Source organism: Aplidium turbinatum, chromosome 1, assembly GCF_918807975.1.
Source record: "Aplidium turbinatum chromosome 1, kaAplTurb1.1, whole genome shotgun sequence".
NCBI lineage: Eukaryota > Metazoa > Chordata > Ascidiacea > Aplousobranchia > Polyclinidae > Aplidium > Aplidium turbinatum.
This window is the reverse complement of record NC_137472.1, coordinates 39,863,575-39,879,682: the sequence shown is the minus strand read 5'-3', so window position 1 is coordinate 39,879,682 and position 16,108 is coordinate 39,863,575. Positions and strand designations below refer to the sequence as shown.

Here is a 16,108-nt window from a genome sequence, read left to right as displayed (position 1 = left end):
GCATTTAAAAAATACAGTAATTATGGCCAGTATCTAAACGATATTATTGATGGCTATCATTTATAATCGCGGAGTTATGGTCAAGACGCTTCCGCTAAAGTAGTACAGATTGCCAAAATGAAAAACCGTCCATGGAACCCTTACAAAGCAGTAATTGCACAAAAAATCTTAATTCTCTCCCATATCTTTTGTGTCTTTTCTTTAAACAAGAAAAAAATATTTTTAAGGAAATGATCGATACGCAGATTTGCATCCGATCCAAAATCATGATTCACTTTGGATTTGAAACTACCATGAGCTTCGTTATCGTCACCATCTCTACCCTCTGCTGCGCAGTAAAACCAGCTTATTTCAGAAAAGAATTATGGCTTATATTGATTGGATTTGTTCCAAACCAGATCGGGAGAAAATAAGCATTGCAAGATGGTGATTGGTGAAGGAAGTATAGAATGAAAAGTTGTAGCCTATTTCTTGTTGCAGGTACTGGGTAGGATTTTTTGAGGTAGCAATTGTTAATAACAAGTAACAATGATTTCGACAGTGTTAGTTTTATTTTTTTGTCATTTTGCACAGGACAAGACTACAGTGCTTTGAAAAAACCTTACAGATGTTTTGTGTTTTTTCGTAAAGTCATGTTCCTCTTTCATCTCATGTCTGCATCATATTAATGCGGCAGCGACAATTGAAAATTTGATGCCAATGATTTATCCGGACTAACTTCAGGGTCACTTACGTGTTTGGCACGTTCTTCCAACGTAGGTGGTCATACTGCAATCGCAAATGAAGTCATTCCACTGTTGGAGACAGATGCCTCCATTATCGCAAGACGTGCTAGTACATGATTGAGTTGGACCTAGAAAAAAATTAAGAAATTAAAATCAAAAGAAACAAATCTGCCGCATCCAGGCTTACAATCTTCTTCTAGCTTTTCCGCTGCATGAAAATCATCCCAGACTCATTTTTGCGTATTTTTTCGAAAATAAACGTTTATGTGTTTAACACGTCACAGATCATAAATGATTTAAAGCTGCGTACCTGGTGGGATGTGATTAGACAAAAATGTTACTTTTCTTCACAGCAAACAAGTAAAAGCAATTTAAGGTTCATTTGCATTCTCGCGCAAACTAAAATTCTCTGTTTATTTTTTAGTTGCATGAAGCTGAGTTAAATGGATGTACAGTATGCTACTGCATTTATTTCATCAGAAAATGTGCAGACCAAATTGCGCAATGAAGATAGATGAGAAAAAGTATATAGCTGACAGTAGGCTACGTCAGGTCGAAAAAGTAGCCAAACCTCATGCCTTGTTACAATTTTTGAGCTATTTTGATACGAAATCGATTTTGATTAAGGCTGTGTAACCGCAAATGCACTTTATGGCCACTCACACCGTTTGTTATTGTCGCAATCAAAATGCGTAGTCCCACAGCAGGTTACAGTATATGTTCTTGAATAAGTGTGCTATTTTAATTGTGCAATTCTTGCGAGGTGTTATTGTCCTAAAGTAACCTTTAATTGCGCAACCTTTTATTGCGAAACTTGCTTCTATAGAAGATTTTGCGTTCGTGCGATTCTGAAAACATCTTTGACTTGATGACCAGAAGAATGAGTTCTTGTGATATAATAATACCATAGTTTCTGGAAGCTTCTGGTTAAAGCAAACCTGTTAAAAATAGCCGCGTGATTTGAGTATGATTTTGAGAGTTGTGTATTATGGGGATTAGAAGTTGAGAAGTCGTGATAAAAAGTATGTTGAAGACGATTGTAGACCAGTTGATATTGAATAGTTTGTAAAAGTTGAGTTATTGCCTATTGTAAAATTACTGTGACAACTAGTAGCGTATATCTGTTTTGAAATCGACGAAGAAGTTTGCTGTTCAGAATTTGATTTCTTTTCGTGCTGAAAGTGCTAAACCGTTTGTTTAGTCCTTCAACGATTTCTGGAAGCAATCTACAATCTCAAAAGTAGAACTATTCGACATTTAATTGACTGTTTAACATTTGATATCCCAATAAACTACGTCATCAATCTTGCCAAAGTCTCTTCACGTGTAAGAGATAGAAAGAACTGTGACAGTCAATCAGGTATCTTGTTGCATGTATGATGTATGACATCAGCCTATCATCAGGGATCAGGGTATGTTCATTCCATAGACTCCTTAAGTAACTTACTTACTTAAGGAGTCTATGGTTCATTCTCATAGGCCCATATTTTTAACAATAAATAATTACAACTGTAAAGCTGTAGATTAAAAGAGAATAGCCTTAGACTGGTTGCAATTTCAGCATGATGAATCTTAAGCCGATGAAAGTGCAGTCGCACATCTTTCAAAGATCATGTTGTAAACGTAAATAGGAGTAGGCCATGTTGTGAAGATCTGGATCCGATCAAAAAGTATTAAACTCCGAAATTTCATAACCAATTCTTACAACCCCGAAATCCTTCCTGATACTGCACCACTTACCCGGTGCCACATCTCTCTACAAGACAATACAGTTGAACAAACAAATCATGCGACTCCTGCTCTGACTCAGCAATGTCGAAAGGAAGATCGATCCGGTTCATGGTCACGTTAAAATCTTTCAGGTTTCGACTGCACAGCTCTATGCATTTTTCTAAAACATACTTAAATAAAGCAAAACCCTTTGGGGTGGTTTGGAAAAAAGGTATGTCAGTATGGCCGTAATATGAAATATTATTTGCAGTACCGGTAATCCAACTAAAATGGGAACTTGCAATATAAATAATTTTATTGATTTACAGACCGATAGAAACTAGAAAAAAATCATTTGCTTTTTAAGCCACCTCTGCAGCCACCGAGGACCGATCCGACGGAGACTATCTTGTCGCGGCCGCTGATGTCAACAACTTTTCCATTCAGGTCAATATTTCCAAGGCAACCTTGAAACCCGACACGAGAAGCTATGTCATTGGGAAGAACGTCGTTGCGAAACATATCTTGTCGCACTCCGCCAATGTAAAGGTTTCCTACATGAGATAAAACAATGCAGCTTACTCACAAGTCCACCCCCATGCAGCGGTTGGCAATACATATGATGATGCTCCATATGAACTCTACAAGCTAAACAATTTTCATGACCTTACTTTGTGAGTCAGCCTGTACCTAGACAGCTAGTCAACCGTTTTTATGACAACAGACGGCAAAAACGATTGATTTGTTGTCTGGGTATGCAAAATCACAAAGAAGACCACGATAAAATAACTTACCGTCCAAATCAAGATTTACTCGTTCGCGTGATCCCTTGTTGATCGCAGGTACGCCATCTACTGTCATCGTATGAACGTTTTCCTTATTTCGCATGATTCTGACATCGTGCCAAGTGTTGTCATTGACAGTTGTGGCACCAGGCACAGATAGAATCTGAATTTAAACAAGAAAAGCGCAGTCAACAACATTGCTTTTGTTTTCTATGCTTTCACTTGCAAATATTGTACAGTCTGGCTCAGATCGAAAGTATCGTAATATTTTAGTAATAATTGAACCACTCAGGGCGCTTTTAGAAAGAACTAAAGACAAACTACTCGAAGCCAAAGTATTGTTTACAGAGAAAAAAATATTGCTAAGAAAATTACAAATTAAAACATAAAAATACTGCATAATTTACTACTTTGCATAGTTAATTGCAGTACACAGATTTCTACCATTTTTTTAAATGAAAGTACAAGTAAATTTTTCTGGATGATTTTTTTGCTGGGATTTTGATTCTGCGCTCGCTTTTCTCTAACACATCATGTTTTAAAAATATACACACCTTAAAATTTTCAGTTGTTGTTAAATTTTTATGGTAGGTATATATGTGCTTGCTTCATACCTTTTTTCTTTTTTCAAAAAACACCCTAAACATTTAATTTTAAAGCTTCGTATTACTTGTCATGCAATTAACCTACCTGCTGTAGCCACGTTTGAGACAAAAACTAATAGTGAAATCATAAATGCTAAATAAGCGCGTAAACCTTTACAGTCCAAACACTAACTAAAAGAAAAAGTGTGAATATTCAAAAATCTGATGTGTTAAAACAAGAAAAAATATATTCAAAATCAGCGTAAAAGATAAAAATAAAACGTTTAAGGACACGTGAAACCATCTCTGATTAAATTTTGCTGTTGACCAATGTAATTAATTGTAATCCCATCGTTGGAAACTGTTGACGTTTTACAACTTTTTAAAGAGGTAAAATGCACTAGTACCTGGTCACCATTCCCTATGTTGTATAAATAAAAGACTTTTCCTTCAACCATTTCGATAGCAATGAAGTCCCCGTTTCGTCCAGAATTGAAAAGAATCAAACCATCTTTGACAGTTGTTTTCAAACTTAGAAACAACTCCATTGAACTGAAAACGTTTACAGTAAACCGTTGATGCAATGAAAACGTCAAAGTTTACACTTCCGATTTATTCAGCTGCTTAAGTTGGTTTTAGTTACTTTGTCACTGCGCCCTTGACTCCAACCAGTTACCAATCACTCCAAGCCCAATGTTTTGCTCTCACGACGTTTTGTTTACGAATTATTAGACATGTCGCATACAATATACATTTTCATTACCTACTCAAACTATTGTTATTCTGCGAAATGACAATAATTGTATCATAATTAAGGTAGAAATTGGTGATAAGCTACACTGCAAGTCATTATAGTTGAGATGATTATTTTCCTTGTTCTATTAAAAAGTCAAAAATCTGTTAGGGCCTACCATAGTTTTCAGGCAACACCAACAAAACAAAAGTGAAACCTACTTGTAAGCTTGTAGAGTCGGAAGAACAACGTAGCTGCCGTCATCTTGGAAAGAAACGGGAAATGATACAACGTCATCTGCGTCGCCAAAGGTGCTGTTGTTGTTGCAGAACAAGCTCCCATCAGCACAACTGTAATCAAAACTTTTTTAATATTATTATTCAACAACTATAGGCAGCTAAACTGAACAGGCATCTCAAACTTTTTAACGGTAGTAAAAATTTCTTAAATTTTTATCACTCCCTGAGTAGGTTATAGACATCGGATGATGCAATAGAAAGGTTATAAAATCAAACCAATTTCCAAAGGTTTATTGAAGTTAGCTTTACTGTAACTTAAGTATTACCTCAGTCCGAAAATAACGATTCTCACAAATACAATCTAAACTACAAGCTCGTGTTTTTAAATGTCGTCTTGCCTGTCAATCAGAGGAACAGTATTGAAGACAACGTTTTCAAGATGACCAATAAAAGGATTTCGCAGCAACGCAAGCTTTCTGCTGGAAGAGCTGTTGATTGTATTCTGTGATGAGGTCACGATTTCCCCAAGATGAATGATGTCAAATTCAAGCTTGTTGTGGGTTCCCGAAAGCGTTTCTGAGAAAGCAACAAAAAGTCGCGTATGAAATTTTACAGTAATTTGTTTCCAAAACCTTTACATTGTAAAAGATATAGCTCATATCAGCAGTCGTGAAAAATGACATTTTCACTGCACCTGTTGAGCCAAGCATTAACTTTTAAAGACGCTTGAAGCGTAAACTTATTTTACGTTGAAAAAATTCGAATCGATTGTTGAGTAGGGGTTCTGGTTATCTGGTATTACCATATATCACAAATAACGTTGTTTCAACTGCTAGTGTTCTTTTACGTGCAAGATGTCAAACAGAAAATAACGACGAAAATGAGTATTGATCGGCTAGCAGAACAAGCAAGTAAGAATGGGTGTTTGAGCTGCAACCGTTGAATATTAACTCATGAAATCAAAAGACAGCTGCGGAATAAAAATTTAGCCGTAAAGTAGAGGATGCAACTTCGATTTGTTAAAGAAGTATTCAAGTTGAAGTAATATCTTTAGGTACCACACATGGTTGGTCTGTCGTATTAAAGTTAAATTCAATTAATTTTAGTTTGGACCGGTTAATTTAAACAGAAAGATTTGAAAAAGTTTTCCGGAAATTTTGACCAAATTTATCAACTTCCTGTAATGAAAAATATCTGCCAGTCAAAACAGAAAATGTCGAAACGTACTAAATTAAACATTTAAATTTTACAAAAAGAAATATAAAACATCTGGAAAAACAGTTTTTGAAGCCTTTGCAGAGAATTTACAATGAGTATCGTTTCTGCACTTTGGGTCCTGTACTCTTTATTTAAATTGACCCTACGCTCCACTTTTGTGATTATCTTTCAGGAAATTTAAGTTTTCTTTCTTTTTACATAAAAGGAATAATGGACAATGTCATCCATCATCCTACCATTTACGCAATGAGAGTTTAATAATTTAGTCACGCCTTCTATGAGAAAACAGACATTGTACTGTATCTTTGTGTGATGGAAAAACAAAACGGATACCAGTAAACAATTAAATATAGAGTCTGCTAGCATCTAAATTGTAATCACTTCAGGAAATTTTACGACCACTTTTGTAAAAAAAAAGGTGAATAGAGAAGAGAAATGAAAGATTTGTAGAAGCCCGTCAAAGATAACACTTTTAAATATTTATAGCAAACTGCGTCCAAGCTGTGACAATCTAAAACGTAGTCGGTGATAAATGATTCAGGAAAAAAGTTGAAAGGCGACTGTGCGTTTCAGCACCAGTGCGAAATTCTCATGCACCCACATCCACATGCTTTGTGAAATCTAAAAAAAATTATTATAGGATCTTTGTTTTTAATTACGTGCAGTAGCGTTACTAAACGTTTAAAACTAACTCTGACATTGAAACAGTGGCCAAAGTTTTAATAGAAACGTAATGTTTTAACGAAAAGTACGATGTGAGCAAGAAGAGCAACAAGTTTTACATATAGCGTGTCAGGGAGGTGGATCTTTCTTTCTTTCTCTTCTCAGTTGCATCCCTGCATGTGCAGCAACGAATTACTGCTGTAGAGCAATATACTTTACATTGCCGTTGCAATCTCGCAGACATAGTTGTTTTAGCAGCAGCAGTGCACATCAGTGTCTTAGCAGCTTGCAAACAAAATGCATTTCACTTCTTTCTGACAAAGTTTCCTACTAAATAATGCATAGGAAACGAGAACGCGATTGAAGCAATACAAAACTGGATTATCGGAGTATCAAGACTTTCACAGCAGAAGGAAAACAAAATTTACACAAAAACCAAGGACTCGCGAATGTGAAAGCAGTCTTTCATGAATGATGGAATGTAGCGGCAAAAACATTTCAAGACAAAAAGATCAGATTGCATTTACGATTCTATGTAATAGCCGAGAAGAATTTTGCCGCAATAATAGGTTTTATTGCATTTATGCGACAAGATATGTAGGCAAAAATAAGTAAGCCTAATTGGTAAACCGCCAAAGCAAGACTGCATATATTATACAGTAGCCTACAGTACATATGTCCTTTTGAAATAACAACGAATAATCCCCAAATTTTTAAATAACTTTACATATTATTCTTGAATCATTTTTGCTCCGTTAGTTTATGCGATCCCTTCAAACTACAACCTGGTATCTAAGCAAGAGTTGCTTCCTAAACAGCGTGTAAAATGCATAGGCCTATACTGTAGCTTGCCTCTGGTTCAGGCAAGTATTCAAAGTATAGCCCAGACCCTAAAAGGTAATAAAGCATTGCCTTGTTCGAACAAGTATCAACCCACCAACAGTCGAGCAATTGTTTCTAAGCTTTACCACATCATATCAACATGCAATATCCAACGCAAAATTTGATTATTTCAATATTTAACTGAGTGTGACGTCCAAACTCCAAAACTCAACTTTTATTAACCTAAGTATTATGAGCTCACATATTCAGTAGCATCAAGTTAGTGGAAAGCAAGCAATCGATTTCTAAAGCTGAAAAGTATTGAGGTTTTTGAAATACAAAGTGAAATGAAAATAACTGTTTCAAAGTCCCAGCAGAAATAAACGTGTATCATTATTGTTGAGGGTGACTGCTTTACTCGAAGACCTTCCAGGTCACTTCGCAGCCCCCCGTTGCACTATCCACACATTCTACGCGACAGTTTGTTTTATATGACATATTGCTTTGTGAATGTGTGTTATATATTATACACTCGCAACAAATAAACTAATCGACCAATCGATCGATCAATTAAAATTAGCGAAAACTAGGATGGCAACAAAAATATTTCTTACACTGACTTGCGTGATTCTATTTCTTTATATTTACACAATTGAATCCAGGTTCGCCATCAACCCTAAAAAATGTTCTATTGTGTACATGAAATTTTTCAAAGTATGTTACATAATAAATGTAAGTAGAATGTGTTTCAAAATGCATAACTGAATTACTGTAGCCTACATGTACAGTATAGCCTACTTGACCATTAACTCTAGAAAACCTTTTATTTTGAGTAGCTTTCCAAACGTTGTTTCATAATGATGAGGGTTTGAGTTTTAACACACCAGATACAATGACGAATGCAAGCACAAGAATAAAAAAATTGAACGTTCAACGTGGATTTTGTCAAGTTGAATTACTGCTTTTAGTTTGATAAGTTGTTAAACTTACCACAACGTATTTTTGAGAAAAGTTTTTTTACCCCCAATAGATCTACACGACTTTACTTTGCCCTATGTATAAGCAGTGTAAGAAAATTCTTAGAAAAAAAAGCAACCAAAAATTGACTTAGATCAACAAAATACTATGCTCTGTATTGTGTAACATTGTACTATACAATATGCATGCTCTGAAAGGAGTAAACTACAGAAAGGTGAAAAAAAAACTACAAAGTTTTCTACTGTGAGTGAAAGAAACCTGTAATCTATTATTCAGCTCTTCAAGGCATGACCTTGTGGCTTGAACTTATCACCCTACAAGAGTGCTGCACACCGCATGCCACCATAGTCTTACCACAGGTCGCAGATGGACCTCTACGCCGATCTTTCCTTATGCATGATCTGTAAGCTGGACACAATAAGCCAGTTAAAGATCATCCCATTAAAAATCATGCCTAATCAAAACTGATTTCAAATTCTTTCGTAATTCAATTGTATAAGTTATTGACAAATTTTTTATAACAAAGAATATAACATGTAAGTTTTCTTTTCAAACCAATTAAAAAAAAACCTTTCAAAATTTCTCAAGAAACACTGGAATTACACATAAAAGATAAGTCACAATAACAAACGAATTCATCAAAATTTCAAAGTTGGTAGATGGAATCATCAAATGAAACATGTAATATGTTTAAAGGTACTGACTGATGTAAACTGGTTGTGGCGAAAAAAGTGTATTCTGTCAGGTGAATTGTGAGACGTAGTTTTATTTCAAATAATCATTACTGTATAATATGACATTTTTTTAGCAACCGAAATTTATGTGCTTTTTCTACTTTACTGGTCTGGAACACGGTCTGGAACATTTAAAGGGATACTAAAGGAAAAACCTGGCTTGGCGATTTTCCACGTTCTGTGTGTTTAACTTGCTACCATAAAACGATTTTCAGAAAAATTTTGCCCCATTACGGTCTGACCATCATTGCGCGCGTGCTTTTGTCAAAGCTTTCAAAACCAGAATGGGCCTCAGCAGCGAAGCGTGCGACTGTACAGTCTACGTAACAAAAGACGAGCAATCAGCTGATCACGCAACAGATGTTACTGCCAGCGCTTTAACTGTAGGCTATGTATGTATGCACATCAAAACATCAGACTTCAACGTCAAAACATCAGACAGTTTGCTCAAAACCTCAGATCTGATGTTAAAACATCAGATGTTGTAACGTGGCTTTTGTTATTGCTGTCTTTTGTGACGTATTCTCGAGCTGTGTTTGCACTTTTTGGTCATTTTGAAAAAAAATGAAAATAAATGAAACATTGGACTTTGGGCCTTGCCAGCGGGTAGCCACTTTAACAAGTCGAAATTCTGCCACTGAAATTGACTAGAATGCAACCGCCAACCAATCAGAACATGTTATAAGAGGCTGCCGTCCAATTGTGATCCTTCTAGCACTCATCCAGAGAGTTAATGCTTGTTTTGAACTTTATTTGGTAATTAAAGAAGAAAAAGAGCAATAGCAGTAGTTGGAATCGAACCCGCGTCAATGAAATGACTACTTTCTAGCCTTAACCCTAACTCTCAAGCCAACCAGCTGACAAAAAATCCATCACTTAATTTGCTTTCTATCATCTTCTTTTCGCCATTTTTTACGTCACTAAAACCGTAGCTTCTGATTGGTTGGCGGTTTCATTCTAATCAATTTCAGTGGCAGAATTTCGACTTGTTAAAGTGGCTACCTTGCCAGCGCCATTAAAAAAAAATTTTTTTCGGTAATTTTTTTTGAAATGTATTCTTGAATGTTCAGTTTACGCATTTTAATGCTTAATTCCCGTTTGAAAATTTTATTTAGTATGCCTTTAAGACATAACGTTGCAGTGGCCAGATCCATAAGCTTGTGCGTGCAAACACAATCACCTGACTTGTAAGTAAAACTAACTTCGAGCAGTTTAGCGAAAGCGTTCCTACTTTATTACAAAACTTTATTAAAATTCCCTGGAGAGAACACTAATGGGCTTGCTAGCAGCCATAATTAGATGCAAAAACAAGAGTATTTCAAAATTATGCTCTTTTATTCTGCACATAGACACAGGTATTACAAAACCCCAAGTCCTTCTAAGACTTTATTGAACGAGTGGATACCGGAAAGACCTTTGGCTTGACAACACGAGAAAATCTACATTAAACTGTTGACGTTGATTGGGCATAAAAAGTATTTTTCCTTTTCTTCAAAAAGAGGAAAAAATTGATAATTCTTTTTGGTGGTCAGACCATTTATAATGCATGAAAGCTATAGACAGCTAAACGAATAAGCAAGCAAAGTGACGTGCCGCACCTTTTGCAGTTTGCAAGCTGGGTAATTACGAGCAGCTGCAAAAGGGAGTAAGCTACAACTGCTGTTGCTTTTTCAATTTAGAGCAGTGTTTCAAACCAGAGTGGATGCGTTTATAAATATGATGCGGGCGCTAGCCAGTAATTGGGCCAATGAAGGGCTCTAGTAGTAAGAACGGAGCAATTACAATGACAAGGCAACAAATCAACCTTTTGCTATGTTTCATTTGAAAAAATACATGATAAATAAAGTTGACGAAACTCTTTGGCAGACATCATAAAATTTCAGCTTGTTTAATTAATTGATTGAATCTTTATTCTCGGACTGGGAAAGCTTCTTGTAGAGCTTAATCCTGGCAGTTTCGCATACTTGTAGACTCTAGAGGCTTTCAATCACTGACGCAGACCAGGTCACCGAGATTGACAGAGTGAAGTTTCCGATTGTTGAAGTGTTGTTGCGGAGGAATTATTCCATCCATTAGATGCCGTTGAATGGAGAGCAGTCTTTCACGTGCGTTGCTCAAACGCACACTCGGAGAGCCGAACCAGCGCCGTTTAATCTTGAAGCTTCTTCATTCCAGAAGTCATGCGCTAACCAACAGCGTTTATCAACTATCGGGTTTATCAAGTTTATCAACCAACCATCGGGACGTTTACCAAGGCTTCAATGCATCTTAAAAACACCCCAGTCTATACAAGCCACTGAATAGTTCATCGGCAGCATTTAGTGCCTGAAAATATTTTCAGCTGGCATATCCTGTCCTTAAAGACTGTCATTATGGTATTAGTAAGATAAACAAAGCTCATACCTGGAATACATGCGCTTACACAAACAATTGTGCAATCAGAACAACGAAACTTTTGAGGGCTTATGAACCCGTCAATAGGACGCAGAACTATCATTTGAATAAATACGTGCTGTTTATAATGCTTTGATGTTCCTACGCAATCTTGACCTTGCAGGTAAGTTACAGTTGCCAGGACTTATGCCGCTTACTTCTCAAACATATTTGCCAAATCTATTAAGTTAAATTTATGCATTCAGAATACTGATGTGCAGCTTATCTGTTTAACCCTCTTTAATAGTGTCCCTCGAAAGTAGGTTTTTGAAGAAAATCAAGGAAGTTTATTTTTGTAACCGCAAATGTGTTATGAAAAAAAAATCTTATATTTTTACATTCAAAATTTTGTAAGATATCTTGAACTTTACGAAATTACAAGATTAACAAAAATTTTAAATGCTTAATTTTACATTATGCTGTTTATTTAAACTTACATTTTCTCAGATATTTTTCTAGGTTGTAATTAATACATGAACATATTGTTTTGAAATAAATAACTTCAATAGATTAAACATCAGAACAATCACCTATTGTTACAGCATTGTTCAATTTACATATCTTAACCTGCTCAATAAAGTTCAAGCATGCCAACAAAACGCAAGCCCTGAGGTTAAAAATCAAGGCTGCCAAGTTTAATTAAAGTTATTGATTTTGTAATTCAAATCAGAAAGAAAAGTAAATTTCCGTGTTCCTTGAACATGATAATAAATTCCAATGATGCGATAATGTGCCATTTTGTGGTGTCGTTTCCACCTTGATATGTAATAGAATAAACATTCAAAAGCGTAGGCTGTCCAAAAAATCTTTCGACAGTCGATGACGTCAATAAAATTTTGTTTTTTGAAGACATTACAAGCTTAATGGATCCATGAATTTATGGATAAATCATCAGAATCTCTCATGGTATTTCTCGGTATTCTTTGCATTTAGCCTACTACAGTTACTTGTCATGCAAAAGTAAAATTTAAACTTTTTTATATACAGTAGGAACATATCGGTAATAGTTGCAATTAGTTTTGTGAAACTTTAAAGCACACAAAGTTAACTAACTTCCTTTTCTTCTGCCATCAACATCCAAGGAAACTCTGAGGCCTCTTCTGGAAACCTTCACTCTGTGCCATCGGCGATCGCTTAGACCGCTTCCTTCCAACAGCACATCAGGTCCTTGGCCTGTACCACACATCAACACAGGTAAAATATAAGCATAAAAAGATATAGTTACTGGTCAAATTTTTACAAATTATCGCGACATTTTGTGCATCTTTGGCTCGATGTTCACACTGCAAGTGATCTGGACAGCGTTTTGTGTCACAATGTAGTGAATAACACTCATGTAAACCGTTCAGACAACAGTGGGCTATTAATAATCTAAATCTACTGAACCACTTTTGATCTATCGAAACACAGGGTTTTATAATGGATTAAATTAACACCAATCTAAGAATTGCCTTCGAGAATTCCGTGTTGATATACAAATGCAAAGATTAAACCTCGCCTTTTTACGTTCAGGTGTTAAGGGTTAGAATAATTGTTCTGACAATCCAAGACAGATTTTAAGAAAGCGTTCTCTAATTTTCCAGATTTATTTCCAAAATCCTGTTCCAAACGGGATTATTTGTGAAGAAGGACAAATAAAAGCTATTTATGAAAGATGATAAAAATTATACAATTGAACAAAACTTTTTTGCATTAATTGCGTAACTAAATTGTAGGTCTAATTAATTTTATATCTTCTTGTTGTTGTTAATGAATTGAGCGAGTTTTGTTCTATTTTAAGCTTAAAGTAAAGCTTAGAAAATGTTGTGCGAATTACTTTATCAGCCTTCAACTAAAAAACAAGCTTCAAGGAAGTAATTTTGTCAGAGCATGGCCACCGAGTTTGTACGAGAAGTACATTGCAACTTTGCAACGTTATCGAATGTAGCCTAATATCAATATAAATAAGTAAATTTAGCATGCAAGCCAGAGTATAGATATACAAAAACCCATTAATTATTCAAGACCAACAACGGTACATTTGTCGTCTGATAAAAAGAAAAATCAACAAAAAAATCGAAGACATTCCGTGTCTTCTTCGCAATAAGGTATGCAACATGGAAAAAAAGTTGTTTGTGCGAGGATAGCTCGACAATTTTCGATCGTACTAAAGGCTTATACTGTGATTCGCATTAAGTGGGAGCAATAATGAACTTGAAAAATGAACAGTGAACACATAAAAATATGAAATGCCCTTGTTTTTTCACTTTGATAGAATAGTTTGAGACAAGAGAAATGCTTGATTGTAAATTACATTTCATCTAAAATGAACAGCGCATTTATTTGTCAAGTCTACAGTATCTTTTGTCAACTCCGTGCATACCAATGAATTAGTATGTTTGAAGTAACCTATCGCAGAAACCATATTTGCATAATTGGATTTGAAAAGCGAGAGCGTAGTGATCTATTGCACAGGGTTACAGTTTATCACTGCACTGCATCACCAAATAATGTGCTCATATTGAAACATCGCGTCTATGCGCTTTTCATAGCTGATCAATCTTCATATGAAATGATATATGAAGTTAAGTATAAAGTCATTAAAGTATAAAGCATTATGGGTGGCAGAATATAAAGTTTTGTTACAACATCTTCAGAACGATGGTTTTCACTATAATGGTCACATACAACCATAGATGTTTACAACTACATTCCTAACAAACGACAAAGAGATTTGAAACATTAGCCGACTTTAAGTAACAACATGCAATAACCATGCAAATGTCAATTCGTCAGTTTTGTTATTGTTGCGTTTTATTCTTCAAAGCAACGTAAATACAACAAAACATACGAAAAATTTAAGTGCTCAATGAAGTGCAGTAACACTTACGAGGTGCGGTGCAGGTTTTTGAAGAACAGTCTGCCCAACATAAACATGAAAATAAAAATAAGTTAAAAGAAAAACAAATTATCAAATGTAAACAAGAATGTGTAAATCTATAATCTGGATGCCAAAAGATGGAAGAATTGTGAAGAGCAGCCTCCCAAGTGTGTAAATATTAGCAAGACCAACACAAACATCCAAATCTAAAAGCACATTTCTTCTGGCCCCTATCTTTTAGTAGAGACCTGTTCACAATTTTTGGTTGCACCTTCGGGAAAAAATGAACGCAATAGTCGATAGCGAACACAAATTGCAATTGTTTTGAGGTCAAAAGTTTGCAAACAATATACGTAGAAATAAAGGAGCAGATGTAAACGTTGTTATTCTCACTTACTTGTTGGATTCTCTTTTAAAATAAAGCAACATGAGTATCTTTTTTATTAATAGGCTACGTGCCATTCAACTTGCTACAACAGAAGAGTTGACCTTACATAAACGCAATACATTAGGCTTGTATCTGAATGGATTTTGAAGTCTTTTGATTTGATCATGTTCTTTAGAGCTCTTAGGAAATATTTAATGGAATTTGACTACGTATTAGAACGTAATATTTGAATGTTGATCAATCACATACCAATGTTGACTAGGAGTTGTATTTTTCCACCTTTGACGAGTTCGATTGTCAGGCTGTCTTTACTGCTGTTTGACGTTGTTGCAAAAAGTATTCCTAAACAAATCAAAGCAATGAAACCCCACAAACTACTCATGGCGTCCGATACCATAAACCTAATTTACGTAATAAAACTTGTGCTCAATTGATTTCTACCTGTGCTAACCGGTGTCTTGAAACGTAGGGAAATTTCTTCTCCATCCGTCTGCCTTGTTCTCTCCATAGGAAAAGTCATCACCTGGCTCCCGTTGAACCGTGACATCATTACAACTGAAAAAGTAAAACCAGTGTTTGTTTCGTCCAGGGATATCCCTAGTTTCGTCCTTCAAATTACTCAATTGCTTTCTTCTGCATGTCAATGTTTCTTTTGCTTAAAAAGACATTTATAGATAGTAATCGTTCAAAAAGAACAATAGTGCTAAAAAATATTTTTTAAATTAACGTCTAATTTCCAGCAGTTTTATTGATTATTTAGGCACCACCAGCACGTTCTTTTGCGACGAATGGTTGAAAGACCTAAAGCTGGCACACAGTTATCAAAAGGCTGCCAACCCCTGGGCGACATCAAATTAAAGTACATAATTAGATGATGAAGATTAAATCGAGCGCTATTTTAAAATGTGCTTTTTCAACGTCCTCCTGTCAAATTTACCTCAATTGGCTATTAAGTTGCACTTTTTGCGAATGAAGACAATCGCAAACTAAAACTGGATTAAGGTTCGTGATAGATGACGATCATATCAAAGAAACTCCAAAAGCTGACCTTGCCATGCATAAATAATAACCGGATGTGCTGATGGTGAGCCTTAGCTGTTTCAGTAGTTTGATAACATTTGGTAAAAAAATATCCTATGTTGTTCTGGGTTAAAGAAATTTATGTCAACAATGAAGTGGTCTGTTGTTGGATGTCAGCTTGTAAAAAGTTGATTTCTAATTGTTTTAGGTAAGATG

At 35.5% G+C, this 16,108-nt stretch overlaps 1 protein-coding gene across 1 annotated transcript in view; it reads right to left on the bottom strand.

The window, feature by feature from the left end:
* LOC145765607 (neurexin-1-like) overlaps positions 1–16,108 on the bottom strand; it is a 79,878-nt gene that overhangs the window by 26,301 nt on the left and 37,469 nt on the right. Inside the window, exons 12-21 of the mRNA XM_082577444.1 lie at positions 15,314–15,427; positions 15,122–15,214; positions 14,494–14,523; positions 12,678–12,797; positions 5,175–5,352; positions 4,759–4,887; positions 4,212–4,356; positions 3,230–3,383; positions 2,807–2,989; positions 734–853 (exon numbers count right to left, since the gene is read on the bottom strand). Coding sequence (XP_082433570.1) covers positions 734–853; positions 2,807–2,989; positions 3,230–3,383; positions 4,212–4,356; positions 4,759–4,887; positions 5,175–5,352; positions 12,678–12,797; positions 14,494–14,523; positions 15,122–15,214; positions 15,314–15,427 — 1,266 coding nt within the window. The remainder of the gene's footprint in view (positions 1–733; positions 854–2,806; positions 2,990–3,229; positions 3,384–4,211; positions 4,357–4,758; positions 4,888–5,174; positions 5,353–12,677; positions 12,798–14,493; positions 14,524–15,121; positions 15,215–15,313; positions 15,428–16,108) is intronic.